This window comes from Lissotriton helveticus, chromosome 2_1 (genome assembly GCF_964261635.1).
Source record: "Lissotriton helveticus chromosome 2_1, aLisHel1.1, whole genome shotgun sequence".
In the NCBI taxonomy this organism is placed as follows: Eukaryota; Metazoa; Chordata; class Amphibia; order Caudata; family Salamandridae; genus Lissotriton; species Lissotriton helveticus.
Genome location: NC_136059.1, coordinates 990,376,658 through 990,402,479, shown reverse-complemented (window position 1 = coordinate 990,402,479; position 25,822 = coordinate 990,376,658). Strand labels below are relative to the sequence as shown.

The 25,822-nt window shown below is 49.3% G+C and overlaps 1 protein-coding gene across 1 annotated transcript in view; it reads right to left on the bottom strand.

The window, feature by feature from the left end:
* SMC5 (structural maintenance of chromosomes 5) overlaps window positions 1-25,822 on the bottom strand; it is a 699,122-nt gene that overhangs the window by 515,418 nt on the left and 157,882 nt on the right. The window contains exon 8 of the mRNA XM_078675750.1: window positions 25,427-25,498. Coding sequence (XP_078531876.1) covers window positions 25,427-25,498 — 72 coding nt within the window. The remainder of the gene's footprint in view (window positions 1-25,426; window positions 25,499-25,822) is intronic.

Genomic DNA, 25,822 nt, shown 5'->3' with positions numbered 1-25,822 from the left:
TAAGCTGCTAAATAAAAGGTGCATGCTTGGGTGGAGGGGGAAATGTCAATGAGCCCTCCTTATGTTGGAGTCTCATCCTGGTCGGGAGCTATTTGGAGCTGAACACCTTGATGCCAATGCAATGAAGGGAAACAAAGCGGTACAAAAGGGGGTGGTGATGGACGGAGCATCTGAACCAATCAAACACTCACACCCAGTCAAAAGATCTGGGTTTGATCCATCACCGTTCTTTAGCCCACTCTGCCACCCCAGTTCAGACATGGCTATATGCAAATCAGTCTGACCCTGTGCCTCATGGGAACAGTCCAGCCCGAACTGCCAAGCCATGCCTTTCCTGGACCGGAAACAAGCTTCCGAGGACCGGTTTCTGGCATTCCAGCCGTCTTCAGCCCGGCTTGCTTGAATCCAGTGGCAAAGTGAGCAAGGGACTCACGTCTGAGCATACCCTGCCACACTTATGGCGGCCAAAGCGGTACAAAAGGGGGTGATCTAACCCAGGGTGGTGTGGAGTGGAAAAACGATGGATTTGGGCCCAGATCTTTGGACTGGGGTGAATGTGTGACATTGATCCACATTCTGTCCATCACTGTTGTGTTTGCAATTACCGCTCTAAGTGTACTGGGGATGCTCAGACGTGAGTCCCAGGCACTCCACACCACTGGAATCAAGCTAGCCGGGCTGATGAGAGGTGTTACCTCGAAACCGGGCCGGTCCTCGGATGCTTGTTTCTGTTCTGGGAAGGACATGGCTTTTGTAGTTCGGACTGGACTGTTCCCATGGGGCACAGGGTCAGCGCTGATTTGCATATCGCCATTGTCTAACCCAGGGTGGTGTGGAGTGGGAAAACAATGGATTTGGGCCCAGATCTTTGGACTGGGGTGAATGTGTGACATTGATCCACATTCTGTCCATCACTGTTGTGTTTGCAATGAAGGGAAACAAAGGCACTCAGCTTGTTACAAGCACTTACGAGAAACTATGTCAGGTTTTTGTCTTTGTTTGACCCCTAATACATATGCTTGAACTGTAAGAATGTCAGATGCATCTGTAATGGGAAAGATACGCATAATAAAGCAAGTAGCAGCTACTATTTTTTTAACTTAATTTCTGTTATAGCACAACCCATGCAACTCAAGGATGTTGGAGCGCTTTACATCACACGATATGAAAAGACAAAGCATACATGTCTAAATCAATGTACAGGAAATGTTACATAAGATAATGAGGGTTACAAGGAGTAGGAATCACATCATCCATACTCGTAGGCATCTTATGCAAAAAGTTCTTGGTCTGGGCAAACACAAAGTCAGGATTTAAAACATTGGGTTGTCCGTACTAATTAAAACATTACTACTCATATGCCCACCTTTTAGCAACCACAGAATAATCAGAACTAATTGTGAAAAAAAGCAATAACGTTCTAACACTATACCTTGAAGTTTGCATACAGCTTCTTGATGCTGGTTTATAGCTCACCGTGCTATATTAGAAGGACTGCAGCATAATTTTTGTCAATGAACAAAGGGATCTCTTCGACAAAAGCAGTAATTCACTGATCTTTTATCATATAAATCTAATTTGTGATATTCATATTACAGGTTGTGCTTTGCAGCAGGAGCATTCACCATACAGGGCAGCTCATTTGTTCTAGCTGACCTTTGCTGCACAGTCCGAGACCAAAAGTGGGCACAGGCCCATCTCCTCCTGCTAGCTTTGCCCTCTCTCTCTGGGGTCTCACTGTCACACAGCGACTTCTCGATCCTGATGAGTGGGGTGTTTGAGGTAATGGGCGCAGCTAAAATTCAAACGGTCACTGGTAGTCAAGGTGATCCTTATATAGAACCCATGTGTTAAAACATCTCTATCTACAACCAAGTGCTATGAAACACCCAACCACAAATGAGAAAAAAGAAAAAAGTTTTAAACCATTTATGCACAAATTCAGAACCATTGAGCAAACCACGAGGTGCAACAGCATGCAATGCCTGAAATGGCTATATCCATACTGAGGCACTGCAACTCAAAATAACTTACTGGCAAATCAGGTACATTTCAGAGTGAAAGTTGGCATTTTCCTGCTGTAGCCAGTTAAAGCCTGCAGCCTGTCTCTGGGTCACATACCTGGTAATAGCGGACAGCTCGGCTTTGTGTATTTCTCCTACACAGCCTAGGTGTGCATGTATGGGCCATCACTGGCACGATGGGAAGGCGGAGCTGGGCGCAGCTCTACTTTCACTTGACTAGGCTGTGTCCTGCCGCCACACAAACTGCATATCCCCAGTAGTTAGTCTGATATCAGGAAACCTATGCGCTTCTCCCACTTCAAAGGAGGCACCAGGGATACATATTGGACCTATTCAGTACACCTCTGGACCTATGGCCAAGAAGGGCAGCGGTGCTGCTGAAAAAACTTCCACTCTGCTGGACTGCTACTCTGAAGGATTGCTGCCCTGTTATGCTGACCTACTACCCTCTTGCCTGTGGAGGAAGGACTGAGCCTGCATCTGTTGAACCCAGGAGTGACTCCAAGGGCTAGTTGGCTGGCCTCCTGACTAGAGCCTCAGGGACAGAAGGCTCCCAATAACTTTGAACCCAGCATCTGGACTTTGCCATCTGTGAGTCCTACCCAGCCGAGTGGTGCCACTCCAGTCCTGGACCCTTGGAAATGAGCCTGAAGGTGCCCTGCTAGCCCATCTGTGGGTGCAACAAAACTGACGCATCTCCTTTGCCGCACGGCACAACCCTAAGCAGAACTGATGCGTTGCCTCTGTTCTGAGGATTCTCCCAGTGTAAGGACTATGCTTCAACCTTGCAATCCGCATCGGAAACGCTGCTACGTGATGCTATCCTGACGTAGACCTTCGCATCACATGTCTCGTATCGACAGCTGACTCGTCAACGCAGGTTCTTGCATCACAGCTCCTCATAATCACTGCATCACCTCAGCTACACGACCCATCTTTAACGCAGAACATTTCAACACTCCGCAGTCAGGATTTAAGGTACTCTTGTTCAGCGGGCCCAACTGGGTCCCTGTAGACGGCCTGCGCTCCATCACGGTATGCCTGAACTTGTGATTATGTCCCGGTCCGACGTGACCGGATGCCTACAGCAACTTATTTGTGCTCTTTGGCACTATTTTCATTGAAATCATCACAACTGCATATCTCCGGTTCTACTGATTGGATTTGTGTCATTTTAGTCTTGTTTTATTTACTAAATTCTACCCTACGTTTCCAAGTTGGTGTAGGATTTTTCTTGTGTGGTGTTTTTCCTTTATTACTGTTTGAAGAGCTGCAGCAAAACTATACACATTTTCTCGAAGTGAAGCCCGACTGCTCTGTGCCAAGGTATCAGAGGGTTGAGTACAGGTTAATTTGTGGGGTTTGCTTGTGCCCCACCCTGAATAGGATTGTCGTTGCTGCTGGAGTAGGGGTTCCAGCTCCCTCAACCAGTAACCCATATTTCTAACAGGTATCAGCAGGGAAGGTATAGACGTATGGTCACTCGGGAAAACCACCCTGTCCCAGGATTCTAATGTAGCTCTGATTACCAGGAAAGAGTATGGTTCCCAAGGTAGGGCTATGCTCCTTAGCTAGTTTTGAACCTTCCAAATATGGATGTCTGCAATAGAATGGTCTATTAAACACTTGTATTTCTCTGAAGTTGGTCTGTGCTGCTCTACAATATACTGGAGTTTCGCCGCGATAGATCAGTGCATTAAGTATGGAACTTACAATCCCACTCTGCGCTGGTGCAAGGTATGCTTGTCTTTTCAGTAAGTGGCCTTCGTCCCACTCCAAATTAAATTATACATTAGTTTCTGCTGTTTGTCCACCATGCCCGGAGGGGGCTCCAGTTACATTACCTGCATTGTATAAAAGATTTTTTGGACCAGTGTCATCTTGATTAATGTGATTCAACCCATCCAGGAGAGCTGGCCAATCTGCCAGGTTTGTAAATCTGTACGAGGTTATTAATAGGTCATTGTAATTCTGTTAGACCGTTTTCTCAGTTGTAGGGCATACTTTCCAGGTAATTTACATGGTGTTGATTCCAAGAGAAGGGGTATGGTCTCTGTAGGCCATATTGAATGTCTCAGGTGAATTAAGGTCCAGAGTCTGTGATTTTTATATATTTATTTTGAACCCCGAAACTTTGCCAAAGGTTTCTAGCTGATATAGGAGTACCAGGAGGAAGGTCAGTGAGTTAGTTAACATAAACATGGTCCTCTACTTACAATCCGTAAATAAAAAAAGCACTTCATTCACTCTCACTCTGGGACTGGGATGTAAGTAGCCGCTCATTACGGAGGCACCCTATATTTGGGGTCAACACCTCCTGTAGAAAATGCCAGAAAACCAGTTCCAAAGCATTTGTGGCACCTATAGATAGCAAGAAGGCTGGCAGCTCAGATGGTACAGTCTTGCAGAGAATGTGTAGGGTCCATTTTGTGTTATCATTGCAATCTCTCTCCAAGATAGAAACGGTTTAATCAGGGTTGATTAGTCCCTGCATATAGGGGCCATAAAGATATTGGCATCCACATTAAGGAGAGAGATGGGACAATATGAGGTGCACTGTACATGGTCTTGGTCTAGTTTCTGAATCACCATGATAACGGCTTCCTTCATTGTGGGCCAGAGGGCACCTGTAACTGCAAATGAATTATGCAAGAATTTCCATATTTGTGCAAATAGGTATTAAAATAGGTTATAGATCAAAGTGGCGAAGCCATCTGGGCCGGGGACTTTGCCAAGGCGTAATTTGGCTATACCAGAAAGGACTTCGTCCAGTCCAATATCCTTTTCTATTGTGGTGGCCTGTTTGTTGTGCAGTAAATGTCTGGGTCTCTACAGCATCTAGGTAAGTGTTAATATCATATTAAGAGAAATTCCACTGAACATAAGTTTGTGTAAAATTGTTGAAAAGCTTCAGTATTCCTGTCATTTTCGTAGAACACTTCCCCTTGTCAATAGTAATTTGTTCTATAGTTCCCCTCGGACTCTTGGCTCTCATTCTTACCAGCGCCCCCCCCAATTATTGTAGAGAGCAGAACATACTCCTCACTGTCCATAGCTAAGGATTTGAGTTCCTGTTTGGTTTGTATATGCTAGCACCATATTATTTATGAGCCTGCGAGTCTATGCTGACCCTCTAATTCCTTCGACTACTCCTCCAGCTTCAACCTTTTATCCAGTCTCTCCACATTAGGTTTTGCCACAAGTAAGATCAGTTCCTCCCATATCACGGACTAAAAGGTATCCCAGAGGACAGCAACGTGGGACACCGAACAACTCATTCTCCTGTAGAACATCAGCAATTCTATTCCTAATTGGTACGCGCATGTTCTTGCTTTTCAGGAGGTTGTCTTTTAATTGCCACATCTGGTTAAGTGCAGGGGTATGGTGGTCCTGCAATGATATTGTGATGGTAATTGGTCAGACAAGGAGGAGACCCATGATGTCTAAGTGTCATGTTTTTGAGTCTCTGCAAAGTGTCCACGCAGTAGTCTAACCTTGCGAAAGTTGATGTGACGCAGAGAAGAAAATGCAGTCCCTCCATATAGGATTTCATGTTCTCATCGATTCCCGCCTTGGATAGAGCTACCGAATGTCCAACCTACTGGGCGTAGCAATCTAGAGAGGGTTCAATTAGCACATTCAGATCCTCCTACCACAGGACTTAAAAATCCAGCCAGGCCATGGTTTGTGCTAGGGATTCTCTCAGGAACCCCTCCTGGTTGTCATTGGGGCATAGGTAGAAGTTAGCCTGAAAATGTGGCTTACCATAGAAATCTGCACTGCCAGCAGGCTCTGGTGTTTCAGCAGGAGTGTATAGATCCTTCCCCTTAAATGTGTTTGGCAATAAAATAACCCCCCTCTTTTTATTGGGACTGGAAGAGAGAAACTGTCGGAAGAACCAGCGGGATATTCGTCACTTCCAGTCTTGCTTCAGGAGATGCTTCTCTTGTAAGATCCATATCACATTTTTACTACAGCATGTTCCGGAAGAATAAATGTTAAGCTGGGGCATTAAGTCCCTGAACACTGAGGCTCATCATTTTCACCACTGTGGACTTTCACTGGGATTTTGATGACTAAGTAGGTCGGTGGTCATTCCAAGTGTGTCCTCCACTGTTCACAATTCCTCTGTCTGCCCGACACCACCATTCCGCCATGCTACTTATAAACCTGTTAGTGCATCCGCATTTCCTTTTTCATATGGGTGGCAGTGTCGTACTGAGGCCAGCTAACCGTTTGTAGCATGAGGCTGCAAGCCTCCATTTGTTCAATGTTTTCTCGGGCAAGAGAGGTGTCATATGTTTCAATCCTTGCTCTCCACTTTGTCATCTTATACCTTTTCTAGGATTGCCTTCCTTTTGTGTTGCATTTCTTCTTACAACAGTTTGAGTGACGATTTTGAGGAAGGATCCATGTTCCATCTCCCTGGACGGCATTTCCAGATCTTGGACGTGCAGGAGAGGTGACCTCTTGAGATTTCAGCAGCTTCAGCACAGTTATGGCCTCTGGTGGAGTGTGAATAGTGTGGGTATCTCCATTCCGGTTAAATATCAAGCAGAAGGGGTGGCCCCAGCGATGGAGTAGAGAAAACTGTACAGTTGGAACAGTGAAATCTTTATAACAATTTCACAATAAGCTACAGAATCTAGAAGAGCTTTTGCCAGAGACGACCTTTCTTGCACATTGATCCTTTTAAAATAGATTTCAATCAAAAAGCCCATTATTAGAATTGCCAGTGGGAAAATATTCCTGGCCCAGATGGATTAAAAAACTAAATGTATAAAAACGTTCAAGGCTTCATATCACATAATTTGGTTACATTGTAGACTCATATTTAGCAGACAGGATGGAATGTATTTTACGTTTATTCCTGAAACCAAAGAAAATCCCTAAACAATGTATCTTCCTCGACACTGAGTAGAAGACCAACATATGTGCTGCTTGTGAAAAAGATAAACCAATTACTGAAATGGGACCAGAAACTATGTTCATTAATTTGAGAATGAATCTGGTTAATATGACTGTTTTTGTCTCAATACCTTTTTCTATTTCAAATTATTACATGTTGTTTAACAAAGGGATTATTTAATTGAGCTAAATGTGATTATTACCAAATTTATCTGGGCCAGTAAAACAAGTAGAATCAGATGTTGTAACATATCCCACACTGTATTAAATGGGGGCTATGCCCCAACACATTTTGAAAACTATTATATTGTTGGTTCAACCGGTTATCTAAAACAATTGATAATAACTAGATCCACCCTAACATGGACACAAGCATATAAGACGAGATGACTTGGCAAGAGGTGCTAACTGGCATCCATTTCAATATGGCCAGTACCACCGCAATTTTTTAAAGAAATTCCGATTTAAAATGAAACATAACTGCATTATGATATTTAGGGCCATCACCAAATCACATACTATCCCATCACTACAGGAGGTAATCCCCGTATGGGAGAAACCAAATATAAACTCAGAAGTAGAAGAAGGAAGCAAGTTTTGGCAACTACAAGGGCATTTCATTTTTAGGGTGATTTAATGAAGGGGTCAGAGTACAAATCAATTTCACAGACATAAGAACAATTCATTCTACCAGCCAAGGGTATTTATTTTGAATAATTTGCAGTTAAGGGATTGGTTTAGTGGTAAAATATTTGAATGCATGGCTGTTTGTCAAAAAGGAAGATTAAAAGGATTACTCAGTAAGGTGTGGATATCTTCACTCTTTAAAATAAGGATAGAGGAAGAAGAGTCATTTAGGGAGATTCCGGATAAGTGGAAAGCAGTACTCATAAAATCAAATGAAGAGCAAAGTCAATGGTGTTTGAAAATGAAGAAGTTAACTAGGGGATCAAATTAACTTGTACCTTATTTTACCCTATTTAGGTGCTAGTACACAGCGGTTAAATTTCAGGAACGGTTTCCAGAGGCTGATCCAAAATGTCCCAATTTAGTGCTAAGGGTTCATGGGAATACTTATTTGTGGAAAGTCAGAAGGTCCAAGAAATAGGACTAGAAGAGCAAAACTACTTAACAGCTTTAATGTGGCAAAAATTAGTGATAGTAAAGAAAACTGCTATAATTGGTCTTCTTTCAAAGTACAAAGAAAAGTCAAGTTTTAAAGAGAATATAGGGGCGTGGCTAAGATGGCGGCAGAGTAGGACGTGTCCTGCTGTCCCTCCGGTGCAGTTTGTTCTCCGCTTTGAGTATCAACCCGCCTGGTGCCCATCCACGCCGGTGCGGGAGAGTGGAGGTTGCCTGCGGACCCAGCGCTCCAGTGGAGGGGTTATTTTGGTGGTGGAGGCCATTGATTTTTTTTTTTTTTTTTAACTCTTTATTCGTGACTGGATCAGATATTACATTTTGTAACACATTTCTTTTAACATACTGTCAGTCTTTTCCGTTTTCTGAAACATAACTTTGGCGCAGTGCTCCATACATCAAATCGTACATCACGGTTCGTGAAATTCCAGATATCAAACCAGAGTATCATATATCACTTATTACATGTCAGTAGGATACTGTATCGCCCAACCATTCCCCGTTCCCTCCCACCTCCCCCCACCCCGTTCCCGTCTTCTGGTCATTCCCTTGTACAGTTTCATAACGCTCGTCTAATAGTGATGTGACGGTGTAAATGGACAGTACAGGGCATAGGTGTGGTCACCAGTGTATCTAGGCAGTCGGCCTCACACATCTCCTCCCCCCATCTCCAAGGAGCACTCAGGTACCCTCCTCCCCGGGCAAACTCAGGTCCTCATCCTCCAACTCCAATAGCATGCGATCCCACTCCTGTGCTACAGGGTATTTCCGGTGGCCCTTCTCCTCCTCCCTACGCAATTCCGTTGCCTCCGCCTTCCCCCACTTCAGCATATCGGATCTCCACACCTCTATGGCTGGGGGCCTAAGGGACTTCCATCTCATAGTGAGGGTCCGGAGTGCCAACAAGAGGGCTAGGTCTGTAAATTTCAGCTGTGCCCTACAGGCCTTGGGTCTCTTCCTATTCCCTATCAGGCAGGGTAAAGCGCCCACCGGGACCTGCATACCCGTTATGGTGTGAAGTGCGTGCCGGATTGTCTCCCAATATGTGCGCAGTCTCGGGCACGCCCACAGCATGTGGACAATATCAGCGTCATCACCCTGACACCTAGGGCAGCAGAGGGAGACGGTGGGAAATATCCTATGCAATCTTTGTGGAGTGAGGTAAGCCCTATGTAGCACCATGGCTTGTATACATTTGAATTTAGCATTCCTGGACACTCTCCTGGGATGTCCGAGGATGATCTTCCATTCCCCGTCTGTAATTCCCTCTCCTGTGTCCGTGCTCCAGGCCTCCCTAAGTGGGGTGAGGGATCCAGCTGCGTGTTCTCTAATGCCCACATATAGCCATTTTACTAAATGACCACCCGACCCCATATAGTGGAGAAGATGGACCAATTCGTGTTGTGGTGGTTTAGTACGTTGTGTAGCCCAAGTGCGCCTCACAAAATGGGAGACCGTGGCGTGTAGAAGATACAACCGTTGCGGGGCTCCTGTGGATTGTGTAAAGGTGGCATGGTCTAGCAAATTGTCGTCCCCAAATAAGTCTCCAACCCTGTCTACCCCAGCATCTATCCAGGGTTGTAATCTACGTCTCGTCAGGGGTCCCTGTGGAGTCGGTAGGCGAAGTAGAGGAATGTTGTCTGCATAAGGAGGGGTCCCTGCCGTGTATTTAAGTGCATTCCGCCAACACTTCAATGCCACGAGCAATAAGGGGTGGCAGTCTCTCGGAGTCTTGGCCGCAGGCAGCAGGAGGGAATGGAGAGCCCCTCGCGCCAGCTCTTGTGGTGTGAAAGCAATCTCGTGAAGGTTTCTGCCCGCCACCCACCTAGCCAGCCACTGTAGTTGGCTAGCGTAGTAGTAGCCACGTAAATCAGGCACTCCCAGGCCCCCTTGTCTGGTAGACAGTTGTAGTTTCTTGAGGCTTATCCGTCTCCTCCCCGAACCCCAAACCAGGGTGATCAATAACGAGTTCAACATGGTAAAAATGGGTTGTGGCAGAAGGACCGGTAGATTCACAAAATAATACAGGATTCGGGGAAGCAGGACCATCTTTGAAAGTGCCACCCGGCCCATGACGGACAGAGGCAGAGACGTCCAGAAGTTCACACTACCGCGGAGGCCAGTAATTGCTCTCCGCACATTACCCTCAATTTGGTCGTCAGGGTTCCGATAAACATTAATGCCGAGGTACTTGAAGGTAGTCGGGGCCACCTGGATCTCGTGCTCCCCAAACTGTATGTGGGTGGGTAGTTGCCCGTCGCGGAAAAAGAACCCCAGTGATTTCCCGGGGTTAATCGCCAGGCCCGATATCCGTTCGAACCGCTCAAAGGTATGCGCCAGGAGGGTATGGTCGCCCTGCAGGTCTCGTAGGAACAGCAATATGTCATCAGCGTAGACGGAAACCAGATTATGGGTGTCCCCAACCCGGATTCCCGTCTCCGCCGCCCTAGTCCGGAGTGCAATTGCTAGGGGTTCTAGCGTAAGGACAAATAACAGCGGTGACAGTGGGCAACCCTGTCGGGTGCCCCTGTGTACGCCATAACTGTCCGACGTGTGTCGGCCGGTGCGTGCCCGGGCCGTTGGGTTGGTATATAGTAGACAAACCCATTTGATTAGGGCGTCAGGAAGACCAAAGCGACATAAAACTTCAAACATAAAGTCCCAGGTCAGGGAGTCAAACGCCTGCCGCAGATCTAGGGTTATACATCCCGCCTGCGGCAAGTCCGGGGGGGTCGTGGACATGAGGTCATGGAGACGTCTCGTATTTTGAGAGGTGCTCCTCTCCGGGAGGAAGCCACACTGATCCGAGTGGATCAGGCCAGGGAGGTGGGCTTGTAGTCTCAGGGCTATAATTTTACTAAGGATTTTATACTCCGAGGGGAGCATAGACAGAGGCCTATAGTTACTCACGTCCAGTGCATCCCTGCCGGGCTTCGGGATCGAGATGACCAAGGCCTGCATAGTCGAAGCCGGTAGGTGGCCAGTCTCGTACGCTGTTTTGTAGATCTTTTCTAGAATAGGGGCTAGCGTATCACAGTAAGTTTGGTAAAACTCAGCCGGCAGACCGTCCATGCCTGGGGTCTTGCCTCGGTTTAAAGAGTGGATGGCTATTTTAATTTCTTGTTGTGTAACAGGCCCCGCTAGGATCGTCTGGATATCTCGGGGGAGGACCGGGATCGGAAGCTCATCCAGGAATTCTAACATGGCATCTCTAGTATCAGTATGGGGTGGGGCGTACAGTCTCTCCAAATGGGCCTTAAACACATTATTGATCTCTATCTGCATATTTACCTGCCTGCCCGTGTCGTCTCTGACACTCGTGATTACCGGGGTCTCAGGGGTGTCTCTAATCAGGCGAGCCAGCAGTGCACCCGACCTGTCCGCCTCCGCCTGTTGCCGTCGCAAGTATTCTCTGTAGTCCATTACCCTTAGGGTCTCCAAGAGCTCTGCATGCTCAATATTGCACAATTGGAGATCCCCCCTACGTTCAGGGTCCGTCCCCACTGCGGTCTCAAGCATTGCCAGCCTGTCCTCAGTCGTACGGAGTCTATCATATACCTCCTGCCTGGCGCCCACCAGCCGGCCAATCGCAGCACCCCTCACCACCGCCTTCATAGCGTCCCACACAACCAGGTTCGAGGACGCAGAGTCCCAGTTATCCCCGAAGTAGTCTGCTAGCGTGTTCTCCATGTGGGCACGGAACGGGCCATCCTCAAGTAGTGATGGGTTGAGCCTCCAGGTGGGCACCGGAGAGGGGATCCTGCCCCAGTTCAAGTCTAGTGTTAGCGGCCTATGATCCGAAAACGTCTTGGCGAGGTAGGCCGAGGACGAGCATTGTGCCATCAGGGACCTGGTGCAAACAAATCTGTCCAGGCGTGTATGCAAGTTATGTAGTGGGGAATAGTATGAATACTCCTTGTGTGTCGGGTACAGTGTACGCCACATATCTGCCAACCCCCACCCTTGCAGCCATATTCGAAAGGAGTCAGACAATTTGTGAACCCCTGCCCCTTGAAGCGGAGGGTGCGATCTGTCCAGCCCCGTGTCCAGTATCATATTCCAGTCCCCACCCAGGATCCAGGGGGTGTCCGCCCAGTCTGCTAAGGCCCTGCTCACAATTGGGAGGAATCTGTCCTGGTCGTGATTTGGGGCGTAAATACTGCCCAGGACTACCAACACCCCATCCAGTGTGCCCTTAACCAGAAGGTATCGCCCTTGGACATCTGTCTTCCTATCTACTTCCACGAAAGGGACACCATAACGCACCCAGATCGTAGCTCCTCTAGAGAAGGCAGAATATGTTGTGGAAAAGACAGTCCCCCTCCATTTCTTCCGCAGGGTGTGTACTTCGGGCTGCGTCAGATGGGACTCCTGGAGGAACACAATGTGTGCTCCCTGGCGGAGCAGGAAGGCGTGCACTCTGTGTCGTTTCTGTATCGCCCCTAATCCTCTCGCATTCCACGTAACCAGCCTATACTTCTCTTTCGTGTCAGCCATAATCAGATACCGATGTTCGAGTAGACAACAAAATATAGTGCAGTGTGTGCAGTCGCCACGGTGACCAGAAGACGGTTCCCTCCCATCCCCAAACCCCAACTCTGGAGGCGCAGCCTCGGAACCCAGCTGTGCCGAACATGAAACAGAACAACAAAAGCAAACAATGAACCATGCATACGCTCTTGGGGGGTCTGCTGCACTTAAGCCACATCCAATGGACCATGTCAATCGGTGTCGCCTGCTCAACGGCGCCGCCGGGAGGGACATTGCTTATAATCAGTCACTGTTACCGGCCTTCACTTGGGAGGGGGGGCCCCCCTTTCAATCCCGCAGAACCAGTGAGGTATGTCAGTGATAATTCAGGGTGGTGGCCTAGTTCAGTTCACCCTGTAGGGGGCAGCAGACAGGATCATAACATTGCAAGAGCACTCATTTACTGCAAAACAACATGCATGGCTCCTGTTCTCAGGGTCCCTCGCACCCCACTCCCTCTCCTCCCCCCCCACCCCCCCCCCCCACGGAGCCTCATGAAGGTTACAAGAGTAAAAAGGATACCAGGGGGACTCAGCGAGTCAGAGTACATTCACAGCAGCCATTATTCCAAGGCAGTGTCTAAGATTTCATCCGCCGCTCGGGGCGTCACATTCGGGAAAAGTACCAAGCTGTTCTCAGAATCCGAATGTACAGTGCTGTCCTCCGTGTCCGTATTCACTTGTTCTCGGTCTTCTCTGAAGGAACCCACCATCGCAATGGCATCCACTTGACCCTGTTTTTGCTCGTGGGCCGGAGGCCTCCGACCCCTCGATTCCGAGCCTCCCAGATCCGCTCCGCCAGTCTTCGGGGCCGCTCCGTCTCCAGCTCCACTGGACATCGAGCCCTGAGTCTGGGTCACATCTCGTTCAATGTCCATCACTTCCAGCCACTCTTCCGCGTCTGTAGGGCTGTCAAAGAAGTGGGTCTTATTGTCATGGAGTACTTTGAGTCGCGCCGGGAACAGTAGTGCGTAGCGGAGCCTGGCTTTCTGAAGTTTCCTCTTAATCTCATAGTATGAGGACCGCTGTTTCTGCACTAGATTGGTGTAATCCGGGTAAAGTGAGACGCGTTTGTTTTCATATTCTATGACAGCTTTTAGCCGGGCCTGTCGAAGTAACGTGTCCCTATCCCGGTAATTGAGGATCCTCACAATCAGGGGCCGGGGCGGTCGGCCCGGGCTCGGCTGACCCGTAGGAATCCTGTGTGCCCTCTCCACACAAAAGTACGGGGACAGGCCGTCCGTAGCAACATGCTCCCGGAACCAGGCCTCCATGAATTCCGCTGCGTGGGGCTCCTCACAACTTTCCGGCAGGCCTATGACGCGGATATTATTTCGTCTATTGCATCCTTCCGCATCTTCCACCCTGTCCAAAAGAGTCTGTACCCGACGCTGGATACGCTGAATAGAATCTGTGTGCTCAGCCACCGCCGGGGTAAGATCCGTCAGCGCCAGACCCTGGTCCTTGACTTTGTCCGACAACTTGGAGTGATCGGCTTTAAGCAGGGAAAGATTTGAGGTAAGGGTACCCAGTTGCATCTCCATCGCAGTTCTGGAATCCCTAATTTCTTTTAGGATTAGGTCTAGTTTGTCACCCTGTTGGCTAGTAGCCGCAGTCCCGGGCGCGGGATCGCCGGGGGTCTCATCCGAGACATTGTCGGTAGGAGTACCATCTTTAATATCGGCCGCTTTTACCCCCCTCCGCCCCATACTGTTCGTCGTAGGGCAACCTCCTAATCGCCTTGCAAGGTGCAGGGGTCAGTATCTCAGCCCTGTCCGTGGGCACTGACCAGTCTCAACAGTCGGGCCGCGTCGCTGTAGCCCTCACGTTTGTAGGCGCGAATATGCAGGGGGCCAGGGGGGGGGGGCAGCCGCTGTTCGGTGGCCTGCTGTGTAGGCCCGGTTCAAGTTCAGCCCACAAAGCTCCTCACAAGTCGCGGACCTGTGCTCAGTCCGCTGCCCCAGCCGACGCAGCAGAATCAACAGGGCGTCGCAAGCTCAGTCCTCCAGCAAGCGCCCTCCTCGTAGATGGGGTGGGGGGAAGCCCAGGGAGGGGGCCGCCGGTGTAGCGCAGCGCCAGCCTCCGTGTCCCCAGAACCCTCCAGAAAAGATGGCAGCCTCGTCTCCAAATTTACATCCAGGAGGCCCTCGGGGCAGGGGGTCAGTCAAGGGGGGGGCCGCCAAAGGTGTAGGGTCGGCTTCCCCAATCCCGCCAGATGCAGGGTCGCCCCTCGTACCTCAATGAGCAGGCGGGTCCTCCGCGAAGTAGCAAGAGGCGACGCCACGGCCCGGCCGCCGTCCGCGGCCGAATCCGGAGTAGTCCGTTCCTCTATCGGGCTCCGCCGGTCTTTCCTCGTAGTTCTCAATCGCCTCGGGGGCCCTCCGTGCAGTTGGATCTCCGCAGGTAGTTCCGGTCACCGCGGAGCAGCTTCCAGCCCCACGTAGGCCGTACCAGATCTCGGGCAGGTCCGGCCGGCCGCAAACTTGAGGCCCCGGCTTTCGACCAGGGACTAGGCCGCAACAGCGCCCGGACTCGCCGCACCGCCCCCTTGTCTGCCGGAGGCTCCAAACTCGGATCAAAGCTCCCGGGAGGGCAGTGCATTCATGAGCGTCCTTTCCTGGGCGATGTTCAGCTCCGTAGCGGCCGTCGCAGGATAATGGCTTCCCGGCAGCACCGGAGCTCTAACGACCTCCGACCGCCATCGTGGCCAGCTAGCCACACCCCCGGTGGAGGCCATTGATGTGCCCCGTCCGGCCCCGGCCTCGCTGCAGCCCGGCCGGGAATCTTGAGAGACGCCGACGGTGGGGGACCCTCCTGCTGGAGAGCCGGGGATTGCGCAGTGGTAGCGATCAGGCGCTGTGATGAAATATCGGCCTCCCCGGTGTTGGGTAGATCAGAGCACTGTGTCCCCTGCCTCGCCCTGTGGAGGAGGTCGGTCAGAAGGAGGCTGCGGGACTACCTCCGGGCCGCCATTTTGTGAGGCGAGCGACCCGGGCCTACGGTTGCGCGGCAGACCCAACGGGCATTCGGCAGCTGTGGTGATTGCAGTGAGAAGAGGCGCCCGGGGTCGGAGCCCGCACTGAGGGAGGAGAGGTGACGCTGTGGTGTGCAGGCGGCAGGTGAGGAGCACAGTGGGCTGTGTGTGGCGGATCTCGGTCCGCGCATCGGCAGACGGTGAGCGTAAGGGTGGTGGAGGAGTGCAGAGCCCGGAGCACGGAGGGAGCTGCTCGGCTGGCAGGGGTGATTACTGGGCAGCTGCGGCTTGTGGGGCTGGTTGCGTGGCCCGGTTAAAGACTGCTTACGGGTGCTGAGAGCTGAGGAGCAAGGCACTGCTGATGAGACTGGGCTCCATTCTTGTGCTCCCTTGACGCCACTATATCTGCGCTGCTGCCTAAGGTTTCTCTGTCTGTGCAGTCTGCCTAACCAATACTACGGACTCACCGGCTTGGCCGCTGTTGGGGGCATTGAAGGCTGCTCAACAATGATGTAACGTGATTTCCTAAATTAGAAAAGGTTCTGATCTCAGGTAATGAGACACTATGTGACCTGAAATTAAATAGTTAATATTCATTATTGTAAGTAACTGAGAAACTTGAAAGCATTGAAAGTAATAAGTTTTCTTTTTCCTTACTTTTGGCTTTTTTGACAGACCCCTGACCCCTGACGAAGGGGCCACGAAAGGTCCCGAAATGCATTGGGTTAATGTTATGGAATTGTTTGTTTTAAGTTTGTAAATTTCATTAATATGTAAATTATAATGTATGTTTGATGATGATGAATATGCCTATGGAATGTATATAAAAATAATGGTTGAAATATAAACAAAAATGTTTGAATGAATTAAGAGTTCGCTCATTAAGTTGTGCACCCTAGAGCCCTGGCAGCCATTCAGGTGTCAGGCTTAATACATTGTTTCATATGGTGTAGCAGGCACCAATCGAAGGTAGCACACGTATCGATTAAACGCCCTTGAAATTTAATAAAGCAGTGTGCAGCACCCACATACATTCATTTTTCATACATTGCTCTGCAGGTGGGGCAGGCCCGCGGTCGGCCCGTGTGTTGGAGGGGGCCGCCCATCCGTAGTGAGGCCTAGCGGTGGTGTGACTGCCCTGTACTCAAGGCCTATATCTGGTCTGCGCACTGGAGGCATGGAGCTCTGGTTGGTCCCCCTGACCGGTGGTGGAGTGCTGTATCCCCCCCACGCCCTGTGGGGGCTGAGAATGTGAGCGAGGCTGACCCTGGGAGAGGCCCTGCCAGCGGAGTGATAACTGGCCCATGCTGCTGCACCGAGGCCTGTGAAGCTGGGGCCGCTGGGTGCTTGGGGCCTGCTTGCTGATCTACTAAGCTGCTTAGCGGAGGTATTGCCCTGGCCTCTCTGGAGTGCTCTCCTCCTTCTGACACCTGCTTGCTGAGGCCCTGGGTGGCGGCTGTGCTGTTGAGGCAAGGAGTGGACTCCTAGAGGTACTTTCTAAGAGTTGGTGGCGTCCCTACCTTGCTGCTGCGTTTTGGAGCATCGGTGCTGCCGGGGGTGCCATGGCGGACTACAGGAACCTTAAGGGAGCTGAGGCTGGGGCCTCCCTTTAAACGGGCCCTGGTTGGAGTGTGCCTCTCGCCCATGAGTTGAGTCCAAGGAGCTACATCCTCAGGAGTGGGGGGGGGGGCGAAAGTCTGCTGCCTGCTTCTTCCTCTGGGCTGGAGGCTTGGTTTTGATCTGCCCTTGACTGTGCTGGCCCTCTCCTGGTGGCGGCGGTCCGCGACGTTCAAGGCGGGCTGCTGCTGGGTAGATGTGACACTGCCTGTCCTTCGAGCGCGAAGTAAATCAGCCCTCTTCCGCCCCCTACGCTTTGGAGATCTCAGCGGAGCTGGACTGGTGTCTGAGGGCAGAGGAGCTGACACTCGGCTGGGGCCCGGCCCAGTGGCTGCGCTTGCTGCATAGCCCTAACTGCTTGGTCGCAGATTCCCTCAAGGGGCATGATGGCGGCGGCCAGAAATGGGAAGGACAAGCCCCCGAAAGACATGCCCCAGAAAGTGGCTGGGCAGCCTGCCTCGCCGGCTGCTGATAAGTCCCCGCAGCCTGATGATAACGATGCACCGGCAACCAAAGCCTTCATGATAGAGTGCTTTACTGCCATCAAGGAGAATATCTCAGAATTGCGCTCTCAGCTGGCGTCTGATCTGAGGGAGGTGAGGCGCGATGTGGACGCTGTGGGGGAGCGGGTGGCGACGCTGGAGGAACACGATCTGGGAACGGCGGAGGATATACATCAACTCCAGCAAGATGTGATTCGCCTGACGGAGCAGAACTTGGACCTTCAGGCACATGCTGAGGACTTAGAGAATAGATCTCGACGAAATAATATCCGGATCCGGGCTGTCCCGTGGAAAGGCGAGGGGGCGGGTCTCCACGAATACGTGGGAGCCCATTTTCGTCAGATCCTGGACGAGGAGGACCTGCAAGATATTCAAATGGACCGGATCCACCGTGTAGGTCTGCCACGGGGGCCCAAAGCCCCTCCCCCCAACATATTGGCGTGTGTGCATGACTTTCAGTTCAAAGAAAGGATTCTGCGGAAAGCACGCAATCTCAACCCCCTCCAATTCCGCGACCACCATCCTGCGTTTTTCCAAGACCTAGCGGCCTCCACACTTGTCAAACGCAGGGAATTCAAGCCCATCACTAACCACCTAAGGGAGCAGGGCATTCCCTATTCGTGGGGGCACCCGTTCAGGCTTATTTTTAAATTTAAGGGCAAGCTGATTCAGGTCCGCTCCCTGGAGTCGGCCCTAGACATTTTGGGACTGGCACGGACCGCTCCCTTGTCTGGAGAAGATAAGTCTCCCAGCAGACAGCGTAGACGCTCCGCGGAGTGGCAACGGGTCGGTAAGCCTGCTTCCGGAGGGCTTAGCTTGGCACTCACTGGGCCAGTAGCTGGCGCCGGAGGAGACTGTTTACTTGATGCAGATTCCTACTTGATGCAGATTGGTGACACTCTTATGTCCTTGGTTGGAGATGAGTCCTGTATCAGGAATTGGGTGAGTGGGAGGTTGGAGCCATGTTCCCCTGCTATTGGGCCTGTTTAACGGACTGTCGTTTGCTCTTTTCTACTGTGAATGTTGAGTCTTGTGTTTTTGGGGTTTACTTGTGCGGGGGGAGGGGGTGGGAGGGGGTGGGGAATGGGAGTTGGGGGGTTTGGGGTTGTTTTTAGGACTTCACATCAGCTTTCGGGGGAACTAGCCGAGGATTCAGGGGACAGTTGGGGCAAAGTGGTACCATAGAAGCTTCAGAATAGGAATGTGCATAGGCGATCTGTCCCACTTGTTGACATGCTGAATAGGGAGCTGAAGGTAGTGAGCCTCAAAGTCAGAGGCCTCAATAGCCCAGTGAAACGCGCTATTTTATCCCTACTGGAAAGTGCGGAGAGAAGTGTGTGCCTGCTACAAGAGACCCATCTCCTCTCTAAAGATATCCGGCGCATGGCAGACAAGCGCTTCCCGCTTCAGCTGTGGTCTTCGGGGCCTAATAAAAAGAACAGGGTGGCCATTCTTTTTAGTGCGCGCGCACATTGTAAAATTATCTCCCAAGTGGTGGACATTAAAGGTAGATTTCTGGCTGTGCGTGTGCAATGGGGTGAGGCACAGTTCACTGTTGGGTCCATTTATGCTCAAATACTAACCAGGAGTCCTTCTTGCATGCAGCGCTGTCGCAGGTACTGGCGTCACTGGACGCCCTGATTCTGGTGGGTTGTGATCTGAACATTGTAATGGAGGCAGGGGTTGACAGATCGGAGCAGCGGTCCCACCAGACAGGGGCAATGTCACAGGGGGGAAGCAGTGGCTGTTGGAGGGAGGGTTGCACGATGTATAGCGCGTTCAGCATCCCCAGGAGCACGACTAAACCTTCTATTCAGCAGCCCATAAGACTTATTCGCGCTTGGATCATGCGCTTCTTTCTGTAGTCTTTACTTCTAGCGGTGCTAGGCCGCCGCCGGCGGACTGGCGCCTTTGTGACTCCCTGCTCCACTCAGACTCGGTGGTGGCAAAGATCCGAGATACCATCGTTCATTACCTTGCTGAACATGAGGTGGGGGAAACGCCTCTCTTATCGGTCTGGGAGGCCCTGAAATTGGTAGTAAGGGGTGAATTTATAGCGATTGCAGCGACATACTCCCATCTGCGCAAGGAGAAACGAGCTGAGTTAGAGGGGAGGTTAGTGGCCTGGAGGTGATTCATAAGAGGACTGGGGCGCCGAGGGTTTGAGGGAGTTAGAGGTGAAGCGGCACATGTTGAAACACCTTTACATGGATAGATAGAGCTATGCATGCCTTATTACGCCTGCGACACAAGTTCTATCAAGATAAAGCGGGCGGATGCTTGCGCACAGGCTACGGGCGCGCACTCAATTGACCACTATACACACCGTTAGGGGCCCACAAGCGACGGAGCACACCACAGATGCTGCCATTGTAGACACTTTTCGCCAATTTTATCAGACCCTATATCAGAAGGAGGGAGTGTCCTCTAAGGGAGTGGCGGACTATCTCGAATCATGCGGAGTTACGCCCCTCCATCGGGAATCGGCGGAGGCTTTAGACTTGGCGATCCACATTGAGGAAGTCATCTCGGCTATTGCAAAACTGAAGGTGGCGAAATCACCTGGGCCAGATGGCTTTTCTGCTATCTTCTACAAAACTTTCTGTATGGAGCTGGCTCCGCTCTTGACCCGCCTTTTTAATTATTTTCTTGACGTGGGAGCGGTGGCTCCGTCCATGGCAGAGGCGGCTATCACGGTCAACAAACCAGGGAAAGACTCCAAAGAGTGCGGATCGTATAGGCCGATTTCGCTGCTCAACATTGACGCCAAGTTATTTGCGGGTGTGCTGGCGGCTAGGCTTAGACCGTTGATGGACGGAATCATCCAGCCTGATCAAGCGGGATTTATTCCTATACGGCAAGGAGGAGATAACACTAAACGGTTGCTTCACCTCATGGATTTAGTCCATCGCTCTCGGACGCAGGCTTTCCTGCTCGCCATAGATGGGGAGAAAGCCTTCGACCGTGTAGATTGGGACTACTTGTTCACTGTGTTGAGGGCGTTTGGGGTGGGGGATAATTTCCTACGGTGGATTCAGTGCCTCTATGCAGCCCCCAAGGCGGCTGTGCGTGTAAAATGGCTGCAGACATGCTCTTTTCCCCATTACGAGGGGAAAGCGACAGGGGTGCCCCCTCTCCCCATTGCTTTTTGCGCTCTATATGGAGCCCTTTGCTCAGCGCGTTCGGTCTAAAGTGGACATCACCGGGATCAAATAGGGGGTTGTTATGCATAAGATCAGTCTGTATGCGATTATGTCATTCTTGCACTCACCCACCCCCACTACTCTTTGCGGAGCCTCTCGAAGGAGCTATCGGAGTTCCAGAAAGTGGCGGGCTTCAAAGTTAACTTCTCCAAATCGCAAATTCTTAACCTTTCCATCCCTGAGGCAGACGTCCTGGACCTGAGGCAGGACTTTGAGTTCCAGTGGGCACAATCTGACATCCCGTACTTGGGTGTCCGATTGGCCCCTTCTATTGCTAAAACCGTGTCCTTGAACTATAAAGTGCTGGTAGATCAGAGCCCTCTCGGATTGGTCCCGTCTTAAGTTGGCCTGGTACAGGAGACTAGCGGTTCTGAAAATGACTGTACTCCCCCGCATACTGTACCTTTTTCAAATGCTACCGTTGAATCCTCCGCAGGGCACTCTACGGAACCTGCAGGGGCTCCTCAATAGGTTCTTATGGAACAATAAACGGCCGCGGCAGGCATTGTCCATAGCGGTCACCCCGAAAACGGCTGGGGGCCTGGCTTTCCTCTGCTGACAGCCTACTTTCAAGCATCCAGCCTTAGGTATATAGTCGAATGGAATAGGCCCATGTCTAGTAAAAATTGGAACTTTATGGACCAGACTGTGGCAAGTTACAATATCTGGCGGGAGTTGTGGCTGCAACGCAAGCACAGAGCCTGGGGCCTTTACTCTTCCCCGGTGACGTCCCCGACCCTCAAGGCATGGGATCAGCTGGCGCAACGCAAAGGGTGGACTACGTTCCCCTCCCCAATGACGCCTATCGTCGATATCCCGGACTTCCCGCCGGGCCGTGCGTCCTCGGTCTTCCATCGCTGGAGAGAGGAAGGCTGTAAGAGGGAGGGTTCCCTCTTTGACTTAGATGGCTTGATTCCGTTCACCCGGCTACGCACGGAGTTCTTCCAGTTGCCGATGGCGGATGCTTTTCACTACTCGCAGGTGGCATATTAGGTCACCCAACCAGCCAACGTTGTCTCCATGTCCCGGCCATTGACGGCGTTTGAAAAATGGTTGGTCTGCAAGAAGGACGAACAGAGACTCATCTCGGAGCTATATGCGATGATTGTGAGTCAGCCCAGGAGGCAGCGTACACCTGCGCAGGTTCGATGGGAAACGGAGTTGGGACGTCCGTTGACGAAAAAAGAGTGGGAGCACGTTTTCTACTGCGCACAGCACACGGCCTCTAATACCGTGGGCACCGAATCAGCCTAAAAAGTAGCAGCATATTGGATCTACACTCCGGCGAACGTTAGAGCATGGGATGCCACCAAGTCGGGCCTCTGCTGGCGGGAGTGTGGTCTGTCAGGGACACTGGCGCATTTGTTATGGCACTGCCCGAAGCTGGGGAGGTATTGGACCACGATCTTGGATGAATTGGATGCTGCGTTTCAGATTACATTCCCTCAGTTGCCGGAGAATACTCTGTTGGGGCTTCCCTACCCTAAGTTTTTTTCCCCTGCGCTCACTGAAGGGTAGGCAGATTGCGCTGGCTCTGTTAGCTGCGAGGCAGGTGGTCCTGGCGCACTGGGGTTACCAGACTGTGCCTGACCCTCGAGATTGGTTTCAAAGACTCTGGCACATTTTAGCGATGGAATGACTCTCGATGGGAATGGATGGGAAGGGTTCGGAATACGCTAAACTTTGGGGCCCGTTCCTACAGCTCTTATCCAAAGACCTCTGAGAAGTAACTTGCTCGAAGTATTTACAGATCTTGCAACTCATTCCTTTAGAATCAGAAGGGGTTAAGCCTGTGGACTGAATTTTACCTGGTAGAGCTGGTGGATCCTGTGAAGTAAGCAGCGCAGATAGAAGCTGATGCGGGGGGGGTGGGAATGGGAGGGGGGCTGTTTTGTGGGGGAGGAGGGTGGGAGAGGGGTTCTGATTTTTCTTTCTTGTTCGCTACTTGATATAAGGCGGAGGTCATAGTACAGGTGGGGCTGCTCCTCAAGTTCGTAGGAATACGCTGGGTCGTCCTCCGGGATGTAGGCCCAGACGCTGTGTCATTGCACTGAGTTTACGCCCTGCCAGCAAGATGATGTAGGCAGCTGGGCTGTGTACCATACTACATTCCCACATAATAAAAATGATCGACTCTAAAGAGAATATACTGTATATTGCAAACTAAGTAGTGAGAAATCTGATTGACAAGAAACAGAAGGATAAATATCTACCTTCTATTCAGAAATGGTACATAGAAACTAAAATATTGATGAGTTGGGGTAAACTTATCATAAGCGCTTGAATTTTAATACAAAAGGAAAAACAATACCAAAAATGTATTGAACAATGAAGGCTAATTAACTGTTTTACAAGTACATCAATCATAAATGTATTGATAGACGCTCCAACCATAGCAGAAATGTAATTATTTTGTACTGTGGTAGTAAGCAAGTTTGTATTTTGTGTTCTAACTCAACTTTATGAGAACAATTAAAAACAAAATAATAATGACAAATGAATATTTCACTCTAAGGACCAGTTTAGATACCAGCTCAGGAGATGACAAATCCTGCAATGTTGAGATGAAAGTGCACAAATGCACATGTATGTGTCTTGCCACCATTGTGGTACTGACAATCGAAGCTAAGCATTAACAGCTTTAGAAACAATTTGCCATATGGCCACAAAGTGGATACCCACACAATGAGAATAAATACGCTTGACAAAAATAAGGAACAGCAAAGTCTCCGAAGCACTAATCTTTTGCTAGGCCTGACACACAAGAGGTAGACAAGGTAGCGCATATGTAGTTTTTATAGTCAATGAACCAAAACTGAGATTTCTTTTGAATATCTTTGCTGAAACATGCAGGCAAGGTTTGGGCAAACTGTGGCTGAAGCATTATCGAGTTTTCATTCATGTCAGTCATGCAGTTTGTGACTTGGACAACCAATACGTTTATTTTGCTATTTAAAAAAGTAATTTACTTCCAGCAGACTTTTCTTCAGAGTAATCCAATCACAAAATGCCAGTGCCTAATAACAGAACAAATAAATGTAGTGCTACCCTATTTACGTGGTGATGTAAGAAGTTGTTGTCTTCTTGGTCCACAGTTCCTGGTTTTTTTAAACCTTTGTTAAGTTAAAGAACTATGCATCCAGTTGGATGAGGCGGGGGTTTAGCCAGGTTCTGAGCTGGGATGGGGCAGTGAGCTAAATAACGGTGATGGATCAAGCCCTGATCTTTGGACTGGGTAAGAGTGGTCTGCTTAATTCAGACACTCTGTTCATCACCACCCCCTTTTCTGAATCGGGGGTTTATCTAGGGCATGCACCCTTCATGCATATGCCCTTTTTAATGATAATAAAACCTTTCCTTTTTGGCATTAGGTCTGTTTAATTTTTGTAGGCTGGTGGCCAGGTACTCATTAATTGTAATCGCCCTAATTATCCATACCTCTTACAGAATTTCATCTTATATCAAGTCCAGCATTACACATGGGCACGTTTATCCGTGGACAAAGATCTCCCTTCAATCCAGGTAAAAGAAGAAGAGCATGGAAGTGAAAAAATTAGGCATGGCTGTCAGCATGACTACCAACAGAGTACACAACTTCCAGATGCTTCGTAGATGCACTTTTAAGAGAAACATTTTAAACCAAAACTAAGTGCCATCCAAATAAAAACACAAAACTAAATCCAGAATTGTGTCAAAATAATTACTCTATGTGTTCCACCCAGAGCGATCAATTTTAAAGCCGAATGGAGCTAGATGAGACGTTCCAATATCCTGACAACACAATTCATTCTTCACTGGTTTGATGGTCAACCAGGAAAAAGGAACCTGGAAAGGAAATATTCAAAGTAGCATATGTTTTAAACTGATTTGTCATTTATACAAAGTAAAAACATCTACACAAAACTGTTGAGGAACTAACCAAGTAAATGAAGCAGCGTACACACCTAATCTGTATGCATATTATCTGCATATGTATATATATATATGATGATTTATTAGTTGAGGTAAAGATGAGCATGTGAGAATGTTATGTAATGTTGTGCCTGAATCAATTTGCCTGTAACATGACTTTAGTGCCCTGTTGTGAAAAAGGTGGGGCATATGATCAGACTAATGCACTCTGCTGCACGCAATCCATTGTACAATTTGATTCAGCTCTTAACATACGTGAATAACTTTATAATATTGCCAAATTGAAAGGACTGAACAGGGTTAATTTATTTTTTACTTAAGACAGTGGAAAATGTTATTTTCTTATTATCAAGGCCTGTAGTGGTAGCCGAGAAATGTTTTCCTTTGGCTAAGCAAATTTCATAATACTTGTACCAGAGAATCAAGACACAAAAACGCATCAATAGTGCTGAATGAGAGACAAGTGCTTGGCTTTTCCCAATTATGAATTACATTCAAAATATTTGGTCTCTATATAGCGGTCACACACAAAATTATTAACATAAGTAAAAGAATTTATTTTCAAACAAAAAAAGTGCTGCAAAGCAAGTAGATCAAAAATCAAGCACCACTCTACCTGTTTGTCCTTCTTCTCTAGCGCATCCTGTTTCTGTTTGCATTTTTGAGATGTCTCTTTAATTTCCATACCCTATACCATGTACAGAAAAGAAAAACTCATGTCACAGTCAATATTTATTTTATTTCTACATTAAACATGCATACAGTCCTTTGCCGTCCCGTAGCAGCTAATAATGGGCTTTACAAAGTCAGGAACATGGCAACTAAGCTAACTGTACTCATATCATCAACATAAAAGGTGAAGCCCAAGCACAGAGGAGGAAAGACAATGTTGGAAAATTAAAAAAAATATATATTAATAATATGTGTTGTACAGGGTGGTTAATAAGCTCAGCCATATGTGCCAGCAAATAATGGAGGTACAAAATGAAAAATAACAACATGCCTGACAGAG